This window comes from Drosophila montana, unplaced genomic scaffold, assembly GCF_035044405.1.
Source record: "Drosophila montana isolate Dmon_TW-CO22-7 unplaced genomic scaffold, ASM3504440v1 contig_3200_1, whole genome shotgun sequence".
Lineage (NCBI taxonomy): Eukaryota > Metazoa > Arthropoda > Insecta > Diptera > Drosophilidae > Drosophila > Drosophila montana.
This window is the reverse complement of record NW_026998080.1, coordinates 3,765,719-3,786,229: the sequence shown is the minus strand read 5'-3', so window position 1 is coordinate 3,786,229 and position 20,511 is coordinate 3,765,719. Positions and strand designations below refer to the sequence as shown.

Here is a 20,511-nt window from a genome sequence, read left to right as displayed (position 1 = left end):
GTCAAAACACAACCGATTTTCATGAGGCTTGACTTTTTGTCCATGGTTTTCCCTCTATAATAATCTGGCATTTAAATCTGACTACATATTTTCTAGTCGAAATTCATGTAATAATCTTACCCCTAGGATTCGTATATAGACATGGGTCGAAATTTCCCACTCCCATAAATCGGTCAAAACTCAACCGATTTTCATGAGGCTTGGCTTTTTGTCCATGGTTTTCCCTCTATAATAATCTGGCATTCAAATCTGACTTCATATTTTTTAGTCGAAATTTATGTCAAAATCTTACCCCTAGGATTCGTATATAGACATGGGTCGAAATTTCCCACTCCCATAAATCGGTCAAAACTCAACCGATTTTCATGAGGCTTGGCTTTTTATCCATGGTTTTCCCTCTATAATAATCTGGCATTCAAATCTGACTTCATATTTTGTAGTCGAAATTCATGTCAAAATCTTACCCCTAGGATTCGTATATAGACATGGGTCGAAATTTCCCACTCCCATAAATCGGTCAAAACTCAACCGATTTTCATGAGGCTTGGCTTTTTGTCCATGGTTTTCCCTCTATAATAATCTGGCATTCAAATCTGACTTCATATTTTTTAGTCGAAATTCAAGTCAAAATCTTACCCCTAGGATTCGTATATAGACATGGGTCGAAATTTCCCACTCCCATAAATCGGTCAAAACTCAACCGATTTTCATGAGGCTTGGCTTTTTATCCACGGTTTTCCCTCTATAATAATCTGGCATTCAAATCTGACTTCATATTTTTTAGTCGAAATTCATGTCAAAATCTTACCCCTAGGATTCGTATAGACTTGGGTCGAAATTTCCCTCTCCCATAAATCGGTCAAGACTCAACCGATTTTCATGAGGCTTGACTTTTTGTCCACGGTTTTCCCTCTATAATAATCTGGCATTCAAATCTGACTTCATATTTTTTAGTCGAAATTCAAGTCAAAATCTTACCCCTAGGATTCGTATATAGACATGGGTCGAAATTTCCCACTCCCATAAATCGGTCAAAACTCAACCGATTTTCATGAAACTTGGCTTTTTATCAATGGTTTTCCCTCAATATTCATCTGGCATTTAAATCTACCTTAATATTTTGTAGTCGAAATTCATGTCACAATCATACCACTAGGATTCGTATAGACCTGGGTCGAAATTTCCCTCTTTCATAAATCGGTCAAAACTCAACCGATTTTCATGAGGCTTCGCTTTTTATCCACGGTTTTCCCTCTATATTAATCTGGCATTTAAATCTGACTTCATATTTTGTAGTCGAAATTCATGTCAAAATCTTACCCCTAGGATTCGTATATAGACATGGGTCGAAATTTCCCACTCCCATAAATCGGTCAAAACTCAACCGATTTTCATGAGGCTTGGCTTTTTGTCCATGGTTTTCCCTCTATATTAATCTGGCATTTAAATCTGACTTCATATTTTTTAGCCGAAATTCATGTCAAAATCTTACCCCTAGGATTCGTATATAGACATATGTTACCTATCTATTATAGTTCCCGATATCAATGCACACACAAAGATGAAATGACGGATAGACCCGGCTCGGATTGCAAACCAAGTATCTATATGTACTTTATGGTATTGGAAAAGTTAGTTTTCGGTGTCAAAAAGTGACACACTCATATAATTCATGATAAACCAAAAAACATACAAAAGTTGCAATCAAAATAAAGCAGAAGAGTTCAAGTGTACTTTCATTTAATGCAACAAAGTTAAAAGTTTTCAATGCAACAGGAAATTCATAGAAAAAAAATGTACATAATTGAGCAGCTGCTATATGAGGCAGCTAAATACATTATTATTGATTATTGATTATTGTTTTAAGTCTTGACCAAAGCAAAGGCTTTGGATTCAGGCTGCATGCACCAAGATTTTGTCTGTGGAAGAGTCCTATTCTATCTAAGTTCAAAATATACACTATATACAGCTCTCTCTTGCCAGCTAGGTATGTACTACTGATACCCAGCACACAGAGAGTGCAAGACGGGATTCCCAACAAATGCATTTGAACTATAAACCTGGCAGCTACTTAAAAGGGCTTGGCAAATAGGGAAACTTCGCAAATTGGGGGCCCAGTTTCATGGAAACGCTTAGCGCTAATACTATTACAGTGTGCTGGAGAAATGGTTTGCGCACAAAGTTAAGTGAAACCAATTGAAGTTTATTGACGCGAATTGGGTTTCAGTTGAACCTTTCACCTCGAAGCGCTTAAAACGCGTTCACATTACCAAATGGGGCCGAAGAACGGGGCGCTTACCTTCTTTTGACTTTTCGTATTGCTTTGGCGACGTGGTCTTCTTGCTTGGAATGGGCCTCAACGCATTGCTCATCAGCTGAAGGGATTACAAGTTGAATGACAAAGTTCTCTATTGGCGTAAACAGTTTACTCACAATACGATCGGAGCGTTCGCCGCAGGGCAAACGCGCCACTGCGGCATCGGGGCTGTCCTCCGGCGGCGGCGGCTGGGGCACCCAATTGTAGGCCCGCCTAGAGATGGGCACCCCGAAGCGATCATGCTGCGACGCCTGTTGCCTGCAAGGGTTAAAGCTTTTAGTGTTATCTATCCAAAATTAGGGACAAGGGCAGGAATTTACCTTAAGCTTTCATAGCAGTCCAGGCAGACCACGGCGTATTCACCATTCTCCAGCAGGAGTCCATCGTCGCTCTTCTGATGCTTTACGAACGGGAATTCATTGACAGGCAGAGCCCGGACCCGCTTTCTGTAAGTCGTAATGCCGCACAGATGACAGTTGTAGTCGTGCCAATTGTACTTCCTATCCGCCGGACTGAGGCTGGGACTTTGAGCTTCATATCTGGAATTGATTTGGAATTGCTTGAAAAGTATTCTTGTATGGATACAAATAATTGTGGAGGACTCACTTGCGCCACTGATTCAACATGGAATGATAACAAAATGTGCAGACTAGAGCCGAATTGTTTCTCAGCTGCTCAGCATTTGGCAAAGAGTTGTGTTTCAGCAACAGTGGAAAATAAGGTCTCGAGCCCTGCAAGGGAAGTAAAAAAGAAATTGGGTTAGTATAGTAATTAACTGACTATAAGAAAACGTAACTTTAAGAGGCGAGAGCTGATGTAATCATTAAATTGTTTCTTGACTATTAAATTAATATAAACGTAGCATTTTTATCTGATGCTTATCAATTGATTCTTGGAGAGATTAGCCACAATCTAATATAATCTTAGCATTTACTTAATATATTATCACATAAGTATTAAATAGTTAACTGATGCTTAACATATTTGTGCATATATAATGATACTTCATATTTTATTTTCTAGCTAAATCCAATAGATCCGTACCCTTTTCAAGTGCATACAGCTAATCATACATGTCAAGTTAAGGAAAAACATTTGGCCTCTAAGAGCTAGTCGACCGTATAAGCTACCCTATATAACTAAATTATATTTTATGCAAAAATCTTAATTTTACCAGAGATAGATTGTGTACTTATATTTAGGAGACCAGTATATGATTTGTCTATTACCCATCTGAACCACTAATAACCGGGTTAGAATCCCAGGCTTAGCTGAAGGCAATAGTGTCCAGCTTACAAATACTTCTCGTACTGTTTATGACTAAAATAATACTTTACATTCATAAGGTTGGATATGCCGGTAACAAGATTAAAAGTGGTTTACAGTATTTAGTTCAGCAAATTATTTTGCATAAAGCAATAAAGATAAGAACATTATTCGCTTGTTATTGAAATGACAGATCCGACAAGAGATTCAATTAAAATGCACATTTCGCTCAGTTAATTCGAATTTCTAGTAAATCAAAGTGAAAGAAACGTTTACAAGTAAACAAAATCTTTTTATAAACTTGCTTGTGCATTAATATTTTAATCTATAACAAGCTAATTCAGAATTGATTACAATCGTATAATAATATACTTTGTGCATACAGTTAATTACATAGTAACAAAACTGATAAATTGTCTAGCCGAGCGATGCACGCAGTCTATATTATATTCCATATATTATAATTCTCTATGAGTGCTATTGGAAACATCGGGTCGCAATAGATTATTTCCCATCATACTAACTGATACTTTTATCTGCATAATTAGTTCGTTCATGTACACTGCAATTTATAGCGCGAGTATGATTCATAATCTTATCTTAATTAGTAGACTTATATTTATAAATGTGCAAAATTCGTGGGGCTTAACAGTAAGCTGGCGTGCTTATAGTACCTATTATACCTTAAACGGGGCTTCATTAGTATACTGCATGTGATAAATCTGATTTAACACTATTCTATACATTGGGATCCTTGCCTTGTGGAGAGTGCTTTTATATTGTCTGTAATTGTGGAAGTTGTAGAAGAAAACATCTTTAATCCTATAGAGTTCATATATCCTTGCTCAGACAGTTTTTATGCAATGCAGTCTTTTCATATTTTTCTTACAGGTAGTACATAGTACATAGTACATCAGTTTCTAACATTGATATATCTGTCATATTACTCACGTCGACATAATAGGTCAACTATTAAATTCTTATAGGGTTAACGCATTGAACAAAATTCAGAGCTTATGAGGCATAAGCAACACTGATCATCCAAATGCAAGATTTGCAATACTCTGTATGTAAGAACTGGAGAACTTAACGTTACAAGTGTTTAAACATGATCAAAATTAATCTGATTGGTGCCCAACATGATAATGTTTAGTTTCTGGCAAGTGCAAGTTTCGCGTCTTAATGCAGGCAAAACTATCCTCTAATTCATAATACATAGTGTTAGGGAATAAACCTAACAACTAGAATGCACATATTCTTTTTAACAATTTAAGCGAAAATTACATTAACTTTTTGTTAATAGATACATGTTTGTCTGATCTTAACGTCAGTATCTTAACGTATATTATTATTGAGACAATTGGGGTTAATAACAATTTTATAAGCTACTTTCGATGTTTCCAATAGCAGCAAACTATTAGATTTGCGACATATTTCCCTACGTAGACAAACAGCGATATTTTTATACACAAACTTAATTTAAGGTTGCTCATTCTTATAAAATATATCTGTTATCCAAACAAATATTCAGATATGTATTGTAAAGATATCTTGAAAAACCGAAAAGGTTTCCAAACAAGAACTCATTTAACGCCCGATTTTTACTTTAAAGCTATATGATATAGTTGTCCGATATTGATAAGAATTAGCTTTTATGTAAGGATAATAGTAAAACTATCAAATACAAGTATCGTCAAGATTTCTTGATTAATAAAAAAGTTGATTGTGCTCAGTTGAGTTAACTGGGATCCTGGTGACGCTTTCTGTCATATTCTAGCAGACTCCGGATGACCTCATTAAAAATTCGTAGAATTAGACTGGGTGTTATATTAATTCATATACACCTTCGTCTCCCAAATGTTGTTCAACCTAAGCTTAAAACCGCGATTTTAATCAATTAATCTCTACTTTCTCTCTCTTTCTCTGTCTCTTAAGAGATGTATTAGCATCCTTTTACCTCTTTGCTGCCATACAGGATTCTGGCTAGCGTTAGATCCGAGTGCAGGCCGCACAGAAAACAATAGATTGAGGTGCTGGCAGGGGTTGACGAGGAAACGGATGGTGTTGAGGGCGGAGTGCAGGTACTCATGGCGCCATGGCGAGATCCATTCGGCGAGCTTGAGGTCATCATCGGCGAGGGAATGTTGTATCTGCAAGGCAAGAGTAATTCATTAGGCTCAAATTGGCTAATTGATGTATAATGTGTATAATGTGTGACCTCCTGTGCTCCAAAGGTACACGCTCCGCATCCATTGTCTCCCACTGGCTGGTTAAGTAGTTAATGCAATCCTTGCAGGCCAGCACACGATTGCTGTTCAACTCGTTGTTGTTGTTATTATTATTATTATTATTATTGGTGCTGTTGTTGTTGTTGTTGTTGTTATTGGTAAGACCGTTGCTACTGCTGCTGGCATTGGCCTTGAGGCAGGGAAAGTGCATGGCATGGGAATTCATGTGCTCGGCACTGGTGGAGAGCCAATCCATTTTGTTGGACGGGCAGAGCACCTTGCAAATGGAGCAGCTGTAAGCAAAATAGATATATCTGTTAGTAGTTGATCACAATAGTGTGGAAGCAGAGCATATTACGGGTACTGGGCATGTCCATTCTCGATGTGTCCCTGTGTAGAGCTGGGCGAACTCGGTCTGGAGTCGGTGCGTCGAATCTGCTTGAAGTCGCGCGCCGTGTTTGAGTTCGAGTTGTTGGAATTCGTTTCGTATGGCTGCAATAGAGAGTTTAGAGTATAGTCAGTTAGCGTAAACGAACATATGCGCGCATACTAAAAATAAAATTGAGCTAGACAAGAAAAACATGGAGCAGCGCACATGGAACGCGTTCTACGCAACTTATCTTATCTTATGTATTATTTAATATTTCGAACAATTGATTTTCCATTCAAGAGGCACCACTCAAATCTAGCTCCCCAACCGCCTGGAACCGGTGAGAACTATTCACTCTTATCGGCCCGGCCCGGCCCGGGCCCCTATACCATTTATGGGAGTCGAACCTGCCAGTACGAGCTCTAATCAGCTTGGCATTACGATTACCTTGCTTTGGACTCAATGTAAGGCACCTCCTCTTCCGATAGAAGGCTTCAATTTGTGTGTTATCAGTGCAGCTGCTTTAATCGAATCACATTAACTGGGCCAAACTGGTTTTTCCTCGAACTACATCGAACTCAATTACAATTTGTGGATGATAAATTATGACTGATATTCAAGGGTGACATAAATCACAATTCGATTGAAAATCAACTAATGAGATCTTTATATGACCGCAAGATACTAAAATCGTATTCCAAATTTCCTCCACTTTTTTAGATTATTTTACTATTAGATAACATATCTACCAAATTATTTGTGTAGAGTTTATGAAGAAACAATACTAAGTATTGTAGGAGATTCATCTGATCCGATCTGCTTCAAACTAATTTGAGAGATGGAGTTTATTAAGAGGCGCTCTAGGATATAAATTTATTGGACTAGTTATTAATTTTAAAGAAAGACTGTGCAACGCCGGGTAACTCCTATTGCGTATTTGAAGCTCTCTATGTTTGCTAATTTGTGCGCAGCTGAGATTTTCTAACGACTCGAATTGCTACTGCGTTTGAAATCTGAAGAACCCTCGAACTGCTTGTAGGCGCCGCAACTCTAGTAAAGTATGTACGTCCCCTACCCTACAATGACTCGGCATTTGAATTTGTGCCAAAGTCCTCGGGCTTTCCCATAATACGCTTTACTTAAAATACTCAACTGCACGAGTGTGTTTATCATCAAGTGCCATTAAAGCCCGGCTGCCATAAAAGGCAACCTACCCGTGAAAACGATTTCATAGCGTTTTCAGTGGCACAACAAAAACGTGTCCGATCCCTCAATAGAATCTTCTAAATGCGTGAGCATAATCATTATCATCGATTCTTCAACAAATTGCCCACACACGAAAAAACCGATATTATAGAAATTATGGCCAACAAGAAGTGAACGATTATTAAGCGGGCTATCATTAACAGCGAAAAGAGAGTTAACCAATTTGTTGGTAAACTACGATCAGACAGACAGAGGCACTCATTTTGAATCTACTTCAATAGTTTACTGCAGTGATTAAATATGGATCATAATAAAATAATCAAGATATACTGAAAAACTTTCCGAGTTTGACAAGCAAAGGTGCCGCGTGATCCCTCGCTCGTCTATAAAAGCTGTGAGTTTTGTATAGAAGCCTGTTTTTCAAAGACTTTTAAATGTCATTTGCACTAAATAAGCCTCTTCCGTGACGCAGAGTACAGGCTTTGCTGATGGACTAGTTTGCATAGCTTCCTGTTGATACTAAGTAAAAAATATCCGAAGGATTTACCTTAAAGAATTTATTTAATACCCTTGCGGAGAGTATTATAGAAGAACGCATTTCCGACCACATAAAGTATATATATTCTAACTCAGCATCAATAAACGAGCTGGGGATATCCGGCGGAGACATCCCTAAGGTGTAACACTGTGAATCTGTATATGCTATATAGAAACCTTAATATAAACCTTGCTGTATCTAACCTCTATCGATATTTTGAAAATGTAGGAGAAGAAACAATGATATATAGGAGAATATATATTTCTATATATATTTCAACTCGTTCAACAAGTTTGTATCTTTTATTTAATCCATTTTCAATGGATTCATATGCATATATTTAGATTGTGACGAAATTGAAATATTGTGCACAGGGGAACAAATCGCAATGATGGCTTCTCTGACGCTTAACTAAAATAGGCAGCTAGATAGGTATGCGAGCTTGTTTATATATTTATTTTGGCATTATGTTTATTGCTATTTGCGCAACTTGAATGACAAGCCATGCAGCTGTTTGCGCAATATATTATCACACTTTAATTATCTGTTATCTGCTAAGAAGAAATTGAATGCCAGTGCGGGCGAACGGAAGCTAACTGCTATGCATATGTGTGTGTGTGTGTGTGTGTGTGTGTGTGTAGACCACCCTCAAAGCAGATCGCGGGGGCTATCAGTAGGAGTTGCCCCTGCAATTGCGAGAAATTAACATATATGGTAAAATATGGAGACGACCCCCTAAAGATAACTGGCAGTTATTTGCATTTATCTATATTTAATTTTGGTAGTGTATCTTCTAGATACATTTATTGCCCCACAAATACGTAGATACTTCGACATTTGCTCTGCAGCTAACTGGGCCAAAGGTTTCTCCAATGCGCCTTGGCACCTGTTTAAATTTAATTTTTGGATCAGCTAAACAATTATTTGCACGCCCAAAGACACGTGAAGCAAACAAATGAACTAGATGGAGATAGAGAGAGGCTTAGAGACACACAGAGAGAGACACAGAGAGAGAGAGAGAGAGAATCTCTAGAGCCGAAAACTTAAATATTTATTTGGCAATTGTTTGGAAACCCAACAGGCGACATGTTTGTATGTTTGGTATGTTACCATATTTGAGTTGGGCTAAAAAATGTCGTTAAACCTAGTCAAGGCCTATGCGGGACTTCAAGGCTATAAAAGTATATATATTATACATTATAATATAGTAACAGATACAGAATCATTATCACAGTAATAGCTGCTATTGCCATGTTTTCTGTAAGCTTGGCATTTGCGAGTTTTATCAACATTTGATATCAATATCATATACTTTTCTTTCTTTTAAAGACATCTTAACCAAATTCTTTTAAAATGTCAATCAGTTGGAAATAGAGGCTTTGTATAAAAGCTCTTCTAAGCCAATTGTCTTTGATCTTTGACGTGCCGATGATAGCAGTTCTTTCTATATAATAAAGTCCGATACCTTTATATCTGTTCAATAGGTTTCATCTAAAAACTCTAGTCATGTAAATGAGCTCAAGAGAAATAATTTTCGCAAGTTTTATTATGATTCTGCTTCAATTATATAATTATATTATCTCTGAAGAATCGATTTAATTTGGAAGTCTACAGATTGGCATGCAAAAAATTCGCATAGATTAATTATGACAAAAAGTCAAGAGACAACTATAAAAATTGTCAGATTCGAAGAATTAACAATCAATTAAGAAGCAACAAAAATAAAAAGCTGAATTGATTTATTGTTATTGTTGTCGTTAAGAGTTCTCGAAGTTTGAACTAAATCATTAAATAAACGTATTTAACCAAAGAGAGAAATAACAAAATAATAAATAAACTACTTGAAGCAAAAAGCTGGCTATAAATAAACGTGTTTAAACAAAACACACTGTGGCATATCTATCAGCGAAACCGGTTAGGGCCAGATGTCTACAGGCCGACTTGTCCAAGTTTACCCACTTTGGGTATTACGATTAGACGATAATACGGTTCTACGGTTCTACGAAGTTAGCCGCCTTTTCCCTATTATAACTCTTTCTGTTGATTCTGTTTCGCATTTTGTTTATTTATACAATAATTCGTTTAATTTTTGTGTCGTGTGTTTAACTTGTGCTGTTTGTGAACTGTTTGCATTTGCGTTTAGTATTTGCCCCGCCGCGCCCAGATCTTGAACAGTAATTAAAGCGCACATGGGCAATGGAACCGCACTCCGGACACCCGGACCCCCGGCACCCGTAACGCCCGCAATGGCCATGCGGAGCTGCCGTGAGCATGCGGCTGGGCCAATCTAATCTTGACATTTGTTGACTCAAATTGGTTAACATGTTGACACTCGACTTGCTCGGCTGGCCCATGCCTCGCCCCTAGCCCCTCGCCCATCGCCACGCGCACCACGCACCGCGATGATAAGCGGCAACTAATGAAGCTGCCCCTCCTGTCCTTATCAGCTCTTTCCGCCAGGCACAGCTCGTATATTCTACATAATTGATATCGCTGCGCCCGACCTTCAGCATGCAAATGAATTACTCAACATGTCCCGCCATTAGTCTGTCCATTGTCCAATTGTCCATCTGACTGTCTCGCTGTCTGTCTGTCTGTCTGTCTGTCTGTCTCTCTGCCCGACGAGGCAGGTCGTCACCTTTCTGGAATGCTCTCGGGTTCGTTCGGTTATCAGCAGAGGCCAGAGGTCTCCGAGGTGTTATCGCGTCCAGAGTTGCCCTCATTAGCGCGACACGGTCCCAGACGCTAAGTTCCATTTATTGTATTATGCGCGGCTGTGTTTGTGCGTTTTTCAAATACCCTGTACTACAAATAATAACATGACATAATTATAAACGAATTCTAATATGATATTAAGATCATTTTTTTCCCAGACTTAAAATATTTAAGTTTCAAGAAATATCCCAGTTAAATATATATCTATATTGATTGAATTATATAATATATAAACTATCTTGAATTATATAATTTATTTTTTGATTGTTTAGGGTAGTTGGTAGTCGATCATTGCCGTGCTCAGCGATTATATTTGTTTTTCCACACGATGTGTAATCGCTTTTCCTATATGCCTCGCATTATATATACACTCAATTCCTGCTGCAATCGACAGCTAGTAAATTTCCATGTATGCCCACAGGGCGATACGGCATTACGACTGCACACACACACACATACACACACGCACACAGACAATTATATGTGCATATATATATGGAAGAAAATGGAAAACTAATCGAAGCTGCCCATAAAAAAATTACAAATTGTTATTGACAAGCAGAGCGATTTGTTTGCAGGAGACAAAACCAATTCGAACTGGCAATAGGAACGTCGGAAATGTGGTTCTTAGCCGGATCAGGCTGCTGCACCTGATGGCTTTGGGAATGCCCCATATCGGATAGAGGATGGCTCACCTTGAAGCGCACATTGCTCGTGGAGTCCGAATTGGCGAGCGACTTTTCCGACGGCGAATTGCGACCCACAAACGTCGTCACATTGTTGCCAGCGATGGCGCCGCTCCCGCTGTACATGGCCGAACTGGACTCCAGGGATGGTGCTGCTCCGGACTCCGAATTGGTCGCAGCAGGTACAGGGAGGCCGCCTTCTGCCAGGCTCGTGTGCTTCTCGCTGCATCCGGCGCAGATCTGCACCATGCCTAAGCATTCAAAAAAGTTGGTTGCAGTTCATTGTGTTCAACCGCCGGGCGGGGGCAAACTCACCTTGCGGGCTAATGGGACTAGCGTTTTTGAAGACCTTCATGGTCTTGATGAACGGATAGTAGGGCTCCCGTTCCGTGTTGGGGCAGCAGTAGACGAGTCGCAGCTGCGAGGAGGGCGTGTCCGTGCCACAAGTGTAGCACACAAAGGTCGTCCGTTCCGTGGCCGGCGCCGAGCGCTTTCGCAACATGTAAGAGCGCTGCGACTCCGGCGTGTGAGCGGCCTGCAACGAAGAGAGAGAGAGAAAGAGTGAGAACACTTTAGTAGGGATCAGGTCAGGCCAACAGTTAGCGCCATCGCGTTAATCAATGCTAATCAGTTTAAGGCAAACTCATTAAGCTGCCTTCCAAGCCGGAGAGACAGTAAAGCCGATCCAAGCAACTTATTCAACGAATCAACATCCAATGTCTTGTGAATTTTGGTTTCAAGAGAAGAGGAGCGGGATCTTACTCTCCCAGGCAACACTTTCCAACTAACTACTCAACTTATAGATATAATATTCTATATCTATATTCTCTGCTTCAATATACCCCTTTTCCATTTTAAAATAACACTCGAAGTCACACAATTCGAGTGTGAAATACAAATACGAGAGTGTGGCTATTTAAAATCAATTAACGCACTTGTGAATTTTCACATACAACAGTCAAAATTCGTAACAGAATGAGCCCAGCTATCTAGATGCTAATGTCCCTAAAGTGAAATATCTACTTACAACAACTGATTATTTCATTCATTTCAGTGAATTCAAAATGAATAAACGAATTTGGTTTCTTGAAATCTTAATGTAATTCGGCAAGTACACCCAGTTAAAAAGCATAAAAAACTAGGTGACCTTTAATGAATCTTAATAAATATCTTTGAATATGAATAAGAATCCGAAATGATTACTTCCATCAAGGTGTGGATTAAGTTAAAAGTGTGAAACATCTCTCAAATGAATTTGAGCAAAGATCTTTTGCAGATCGTTTGCAGCCATCACATAAATAATTATTATTATTTTACTTTATTCTCTTTGGAAACGAATTTGAGTGCGAAACGTCACCCACCAAATCTTTGACCTCCATTTCCACCAAAGAGGAATGGATTTTCCTAAAAGTGTGGAACACCCCTCAAATGAATTTGAACAAAGATCTTTGAAAATAAGTTTGGGGCCGATCGGATGGTAAACAAAAAATTTACATACAAACGTTTTTCGCGATTTTTCCACACTTGCGGGTGGAATTTCCCGAAACCCCATGTTAACGTGCACCTACATCACATAAGGTAGCTACAGTGAAAATTTCAGCTTCCTAGCTCTTACGGTTTGGGCTGTGCGTTGATCACCAATCAGTCAGTCAGTCAGTCAGTCAGTCCGTCAGTCAGTCCGTCAGTCAGTCAGTCAGTCAGTCAGGACAAACAGTTTTATATATAGAGATTAATGAAGTCCCCAAAAATAAATGCATCTTTCAGACGTCAAAGATTGAATTCCGACTTGTATAAAAAAAGTAAGCATGGCAACTTTATCTCTAAGCAAAGTAATAAAACAAACTGTGGTTAAGTTTATGACAAATATTTTACAATCGATTGATAAGAAAGGTTTGGATGAGTTATAAAAAGACTGTTCGATCATAGATTAAAAATAGAAAACTAGGGTCAAGGGACTTCAAACCTTTAGGGCGTTACACATGTTGCATGTATCTTATCAAAATCTTTTATCAGTTTTACTCAAGAACAACAAACCGAATTGTTGTAATCCACAAGTATATACAAATTGTATTGTTGTGATTCACAACTATTTTGATCTTTGCGTAATAAAAAGCAAACGTATTAATACTATTTATTTATGAGCGTCAGGCATCAATCAATCGTCTCAAAGTCTGTCTATAATAATAATTCTTAGCAAATCCCAAATTGGCAAATGCGACCTTAATAGGCAATAATACTATTGCCTGGCCAAGAGACAACTGTTTCTGGCCCAGTGAATGAACATTTATAAACCGATTAACTTTTTATAAGAATAATGGAATTAAAATCACATCTTCCACCCTTTACACCATGTCATTAGAAATTCGTTCTAAAATAACTTTGTACTTTATAGTTATGCTTATTTCAAAGAACAAGGTTTTCCGTTTAGGAATTCAATTTTTTCACTTTTCGTGGGAATGTCTTTAATCTGTTTATACGATGCGAAGTTTTCAAATAATAATAATATTATTCATCTGATCCGGCAACCCTGGTTAATTATTTCTAGCAATATATATTTTAAAGGAAATCAAAATCAATTTTATATTTGGAATAGATTGAAATATGTAAGTTAAAATTTTGATTAAAATAACTATTTAAATATTTTTGTATGCCAATGGAATTGAACCTTTTTTAATCTTAAAATAAGAACCGTAAAGAAATTGGAATTGAATTCCAATTCACATTACATCAACATTTTGTACAGTGTTAACTCATTTTATTGGCAAACAAAGCAAACTTTTAAGTTTTTTCTCTTTTACAAGTTTGTAAGTCAAATTAAGACATTTTACTTAATTCCGAAGTTGCTGATCACATGAGAGAGAAAGAGAGAGAGAATTATTTAAGCACAATTAACATACAAGCGGGCATCTGATTGTCACACGCGAGTCCCCTCTTGCCCCCCCCCCCCCCCTCTTGTCCATCCCACACACTAATACCCTTTGATGCTTAGGCCAAATGAATTCGCATGGGCTGTCCATCAACAAATGGCCACAGCTATTTGATATATTACGTATACGCCCAAGTAGCTCTTATAGATACATATCTATCTATCTATCTATCCATCTATCTCTCTAGATATGTGCATGTATATTTATTTACCCTGCATATTTGTTCGCAAATCCTCCACTCAAATTGTATCTGTGCCAAGCGTGTATGTACATAAATATGTGTGTGTACATATCTCAATGCAGACAGACACACAGACAGAGAGACGGACAGGCAGTCGTATCTGGGCAGCTGTCCGCTGTTTCCAGTCGTATCTGGTTAAGACAAACACGCAAACGCAGCCGGCATTCATTTATTTTATTAGGCACTAAGCAATTTAATTGTTTGTTTACTTTTCTTATTCCATTGTGTGTCAGATTTTTTGACATTGATAGGCGCGCATTTTTATTACACAACTCGTCCGGGCCTGTCATTTCATGGATATGCACAGATACATGTGTCTCGTATCTGTATGTGTGTGTGTGTGTGCACACACATCAATCTGGACAGCGTCAAGTCATCCATATTTATTGATCCGACGCCGAGCGGTCAAATGGCGTCGCCTGCCTCATTGGCTTCTGTTGGCGGCACCGTCCCCCTCCACCCCTCCTCTTCCCCCTCCCTCCTTCATCTAAGAACGCGTTCGTCATTTTTCGTGCGAGTTTTTAATGCTCGTTTTTCATGTTCGCCCGCTTTATTTGCTGCCTTCCCCACCCCACCTCCTCTTCGACAACTTCACCGTCTGTCCGCTTTTTGCTGTTGTTTCGCTTTCCATGTTGCTGTTGTTGTTGTTGTTGCTGTTGATAAGCATTTTGAAAATGGGGGTCATGACCGTTTAATAACTTTATATGAAGAGGCTTTTTTCTCTTCTCTTTCTGGTTATAACATTTCTTTCACCTCTTGTTTCATTGTTTGCCTTTTGTCTGTGTGCCTGTTAATTATGGCCAGAGCGAGCGAGACAGCGAAAGATGTGCCTTTGCCGGGGGCATGATTATTCTTTGGGGTCATAACTAAAAAGTAATTGCAACTTTTCACGAATCTAAGCAGATTCACAGCTTTATTTTCTTTTGTTTTCATTTTTCTGTTATTTACATTTTAAACAAACTACTTTATTGGAGTGCAAGTGTAGTAATTAGTAGTAGTAAGTAGTAATTTAAAGATTTTTAAATAAATATATATTTATTATATACATATGCTATAAATAGAGGGAATGTCCCGATAGTACTTAAAAGCGGAGAAAATCGCTAAAAACGCTTTAGTCGAGTTGCTTGGTTCAAAGATGCCCTATAAAAATGTACTAAAATGTATTTTAAAGACTTTATCATTTCATCGATGAGTAAGGAGAGATATTTAACATTTGGTAAATTATTTGAACTTCGCTAAGCACTATCATATATAGATACATGGGGGAGTATATACATTTTAAAATATCTCTATTCTTACCCTAACGTCCCCAATTTCCCAGAGTACATAGTATTAAGATTTCAGTTTGTAGGTAAAATCAATTGTTTCCTATTGTCATAACAGACAGAATAAGCTATATTTTATTCTTGATCAAGAAGAGCTATTTAGTCTGTCTGTTTTTCCTTATAAACAATCGCGCTAGACTTGTAATCTAACAATATTTTCGACAAACATAACGACAGCATAACTTAAAAATTATAAGACTCCAAAATTGGAGTGCAGTTTCTTGCATTGTGTATACAGACAACGAATATTTCACATTTTAAGTACCTACTCCCATTTCTCCACAACTTACGAAAATTACCTTATTAAAAAGATATGACTTTGAGCTTTGGTATGCATACAGAGTGGGGTGTCATATTTGTCCCCTTAAATTAAATAAAGATCGGACTATAAACACCGAAGTTATTCAAGAATACATTTCTCATAGTGAGAAGCAACCAGAAGGAGAAGAAGAAGCAGCTGACCAGGCGCGCATAATTGTGGGTATCTTCTAGTCGGGCACTCCCGACTCGAACACTCTTATATTTGTTTTGAATTATAGCCTGTTAATTTATCCATGCATTGTTTTGCAAGTTCTCAATCCGAATTTGAATTATTTTTGCAATTCTCAATGCCAACAAAACATGTTCTATGCATTTATTTATTTATTTATTTGATTAATATGCATTGATGCCTGACCACAATAAATTAACTTGTTGCAATTTAGGTCAATATTGATTGATTGATTGACTGATTGAGTGCATTTTATCGCCTTGGGTTAAGTAAGAGACAACAGTTCGAACAATCTTAAGTTGCCAATATTTGCATGCATCCCATCTCACAATTATCAATCCGTGAAGGAAGTAAACCGATCCGTGATTAATTACTTGTATCATAAATAGCGCTATCAACAATTTAAACGTTATCTGTAAACGTTTAATATTCATTCTATTAATTTGATGTGGTAATTATGATAATGTGCAAGCTTTGCAGCACATTTTCCTAATCGCATATGTAAATTCCAGCTGCCATTATTGTTATAGGAAGTTCCCAATCAAGTGCGCAATCGCGCCGCTTGTTTCCGTTCTCAGACTTATCTGACATCAGTTTTTTTTTAACACGAACTAAATAATTGAGCTGAGTAGCTAATTAATATAAATATTCATGGCATTTTAATAGGAACCGATGACAATTACTAACTAAATTTCTTTAACGATAAATCTAAATGAATGTTTCCCAAAAAGAGCAGGTTCTCGAATAAAACCTGTTTCAGAGATAAATAAATATTTGCTAAGCGCTCAAAATTTCATAACATTCAAGTCATAGTTATATTTGGTTATAGGGTATCTCTAAGTCGTGCTTAAAATAGTATCTAGCTATAATAATTTCATAAATTATGGCCGAATCTGAGCAGTAGTTTATTTCTTCAATAAAACATGGTCATTTCTTCAAGTACAAGTATTTATCTAACTTTAAGGCTACGTTTTGATTAACTTCCTTTTTAGTAGGAGACCTGCTCGATTACCTTTTCGCTTTGCTGTTCCTTTAGTATAAGATAAGTCTTGAGTTTTTTGTAATCCTTCCAGCCGTTTGTATCCTTCGGCCTAAAATTGACAACCGACGTCTCTGCCTCTGCCGCTGCTGCTGCTGCTACGGCGTCGTTTGTCTTTCCGCTTTCGCCGACAACAACTGTTAGATTTTGCGCCATTTTGAGATACCAATTTTAAGTATTTTAGTTCACTTTTAGTCACAAGCTATCTCCCAATATATATATATATATATATATATCTTTTACTGATATTCACGGCATTTCCATGCTCACTTGTTGGGATTTTCACTTAAAATCCGATGCGGATTTGCGAAATGAATCAGTTTTTATGCACATTGCTGCGGTTTGTTGATGAATTTGCGAATTATTTGCGGCAACACCTTAATTACAACACGAACAAAATTAGGTTTAATTGAAACTGAGATAAACGAACGGCGAGTGCGCCTCTGTAAATGTTATTGTTGTTGCTGTTGTGCATTTGGGCGTGGAAATGAAACGACAGACGAACTGACGGTTCGACGATGTTTATGATGCATCCGTATCCGTTTCGAGCGAATGAGAATGAGACTGGGGCGGCCCCGACACGATACTCACGCACGCGACCGGTGATAGACCTCGGCAAAATGATGATGATGATGGTGTTGCAGATTAACTAGTAACTAATTATGTTGTTTATGTGTTGCATGCACCGCCGCCAGCTGATCTAAGGCGACCATAAATTAAGGTAGCTGAATGCCCCGTTGCACCGACCCTCCCTTCCTTCCACTTGTTTCATGGCAACCCATTATCAGCGTCCTTTGAACTTCATTTAAGCTCAAATAAGACAAGAAAACCAACTACAATAATGCCCATTTGGCTCGGGAAAAGTATCTTCTTATTAGTGAGAAGTAGAAGTTAATAAAGCAACGAACACACAGGGGTTAAGATTAAATGTCCAAATCACTGCAAGATTTATTTGACTTCTACAGCTCAAGAAACATCAATTATTGAATAAGCATATATTTGCAATCGTATAAATTAGTTTATTATCTACAAAATAAATGCAAGCTTTAAAGCCAGCGAAAATTAAAGAATTTTTACTACTAAACATGCCGGAGCAAACAATTAATAATAATTATTATTAAGACTATAAATCTAAATCATCCTGTAAGTATGCAAGGATAACTGAGGACATGTGCAAAATGCACGAATCGTAAGCGTGGCCTTCAAAAGACTCCAGAGACACACACGCGGCGTCAGTAGAAAGTAGAAGGACAACAACAAAACAAAAAACAGGACATACTGCAAGGCGCCATTGGCGTAACTGAGGGGAGGGGCTAGGCGTGCCAATAATTGTTTGACCCACTTAAATGACAATGTGCGTGAGACTTGGTCGAAAGCTGTTGTTGTTGTTGTTATTATTATTATTATTGCTGTGGGCCCATTCGAGCGACATACATAAATCAACAGTCGCACGCAAATAAATCAAGTTAAATAACCGATAACAAATACAAATACGAAAGACGACGACGACGACGACGACGTTGTCGCTTGCGAAGCAGCAGCGACTGCACATGAAACGGTTATTTTTAGAACGGTACACGAACACAAACGTGTCGCGCACACACACAAACACACATAGACGATAAAGTAAGCGAGGCGACGACGCCGCGTGTTTTAAACGCGCAAAACGGTAGTTGTTCTTGTTATTATTACTTGGCTTGCGCGCACTTGTTTAAGCGCCTTTCGTACACGACATTCATGTAGTTCACAAACACACACACACACGCACGCACACTCGCACACACTAAGGCCAACGCGCAGAGAGGTTAAAGCAATTCGACTCTGCAAAATGGCCGGGCGAACTCTAATGAGAGTAACAGTCGCTGGCCGACATTAGAGATGGGAGTGTGACAATTAAAGTAAATGAGGCGTGCGGCGAATATCGTTATTTACTTTTCGCATCACTTATTTATGTTCAAAAAAAAGGTGTATTTTTGTTGATATGCAATAAATATTTTGCAATTTCACTGATCCAGTTGCATACATATTATATTATATTATATTTATTATATAATGCACATCAGATCTCACTGCTCATTCGCTTTTGTACGTGCACATGATGATCGTGTTTTTAATGACCATTTCACTCATCGCTATATGCGTGTATGACATTTGATTCTGAATCATTATTGCAAAAAATAAAAAAAATACTATGCTTAAACAGACGCGGCGTCTTTAGCTGTTGCCATTGATATTGTATTCCTTTTCGTTTTGGCTTAAACCAGTTTTGCGGCAATGCCACCGATGCCGGCTACCGTTGCGATTATTACTGCGGCCGATGTGGCTGTTGCTCTTGTTGTTGTTGTTGATGTCACACTTAGTGGGTTCCTGCCGCTCTGCTCGCTGAGGAGGCCGAAGACATTGAACCGCATTGACAGCCGTGACTTTTGTTTGCTTATGTTTTAACACACTCAACTCAATCATTTATAAACGTATGTATGTCAGATCTTATGTACATACAGATGTATGCATACATACGTACAGATTTATGAGTGTGCAGCAACGACTTTTATTTATTTTGTATTATTTTTTTATTGCCGCTGTGCATTTATCAATTTTGTTTTATACACACACATACACTTGCACTCGCAGAAAGTGTGAGTGCCCATTAAGCGATTGCCGCAATTGGTGCGTGATAACGTCACACACACAGAAACACACGCGCACACGCACACAAAATGAAACGAAACGACGTAGTGAACCGAACCAATAAACAAATTGAACGGGAATTCGAGTTCGAAACGTGCGTCCCAATTGGAATGCCTACGCCTGCGTCCGACAACCGACGACGACTGACTGACTGCGACGTCGCGCTAAAAAGCTGATAGAGTCGGAGCCCTGTTATTGTTATTGTTGTTGCTGTAGATGTAGCTGTTGATGTTGCTGCTGCTGCTGCTGTTGGTGCTGTTGGTGCTGTTGCTGCTTTTGTACGTACTATTTGTTGTTTTTGTGTGCTGCGGGCGCAAAGAAAACAAAGCGGAGGCAGCTAAAACACAAATGCAAACAAACAACGCAGTCGCAGCCGTCGTGGGCAGCAGAAGCAGCAGCAGCAGCACGGCACGGCACGGCACGAGTCGGCAACAACTACGAAACCGAAGCTAAAAAGAACGAGTGAGCCAAATTA

At 38.4% G+C, this 20,511-nt stretch overlaps 1 protein-coding gene across 7 annotated transcripts in view; it reads right to left on the bottom strand.

The window, feature by feature from the left end:
• Window positions 1-20,511, bottom strand: part of px (plexus) — a 98,745-nt gene that overhangs the window by 46,257 nt on the left and 31,977 nt on the right. For 4 of the 7 annotated variants that reach the window (XM_064687490.1, XM_064687491.1, XM_064687495.1 and 1 more), the window contains exons 3-11: window positions 11,642-11,861; window positions 11,336-11,577; window positions 6,170-6,303; window positions 5,802-6,104; window positions 5,541-5,733; window positions 2,924-3,048; window positions 2,638-2,856; window positions 2,434-2,575; window positions 2,300-2,375 (exon numbers count right to left, since the gene is read on the bottom strand). In XM_064687490.1, the coding sequence (XP_064543560.1) occupies window positions 2,300-2,375; window positions 2,434-2,575; window positions 2,638-2,856; window positions 2,924-3,048; window positions 5,541-5,733; window positions 5,802-6,104; window positions 6,170-6,303; window positions 11,336-11,577; window positions 11,642-11,861 (1,654 nt within the window). Of the gene's footprint in view, window positions 1-2,299; window positions 2,376-2,433; window positions 2,576-2,637; window positions 2,857-2,923; window positions 3,049-5,540; window positions 5,734-5,801; window positions 6,105-6,169; window positions 6,304-6,628; window positions 6,794-11,335; window positions 11,578-11,641; window positions 11,862-12,261; window positions 12,280-17,321; window positions 17,532-20,511 lie in introns of those variants that run through there. The other 3 variants (XM_064687492.1, XM_064687493.1, XM_064687494.1) reach the window with 3 other exon arrangements.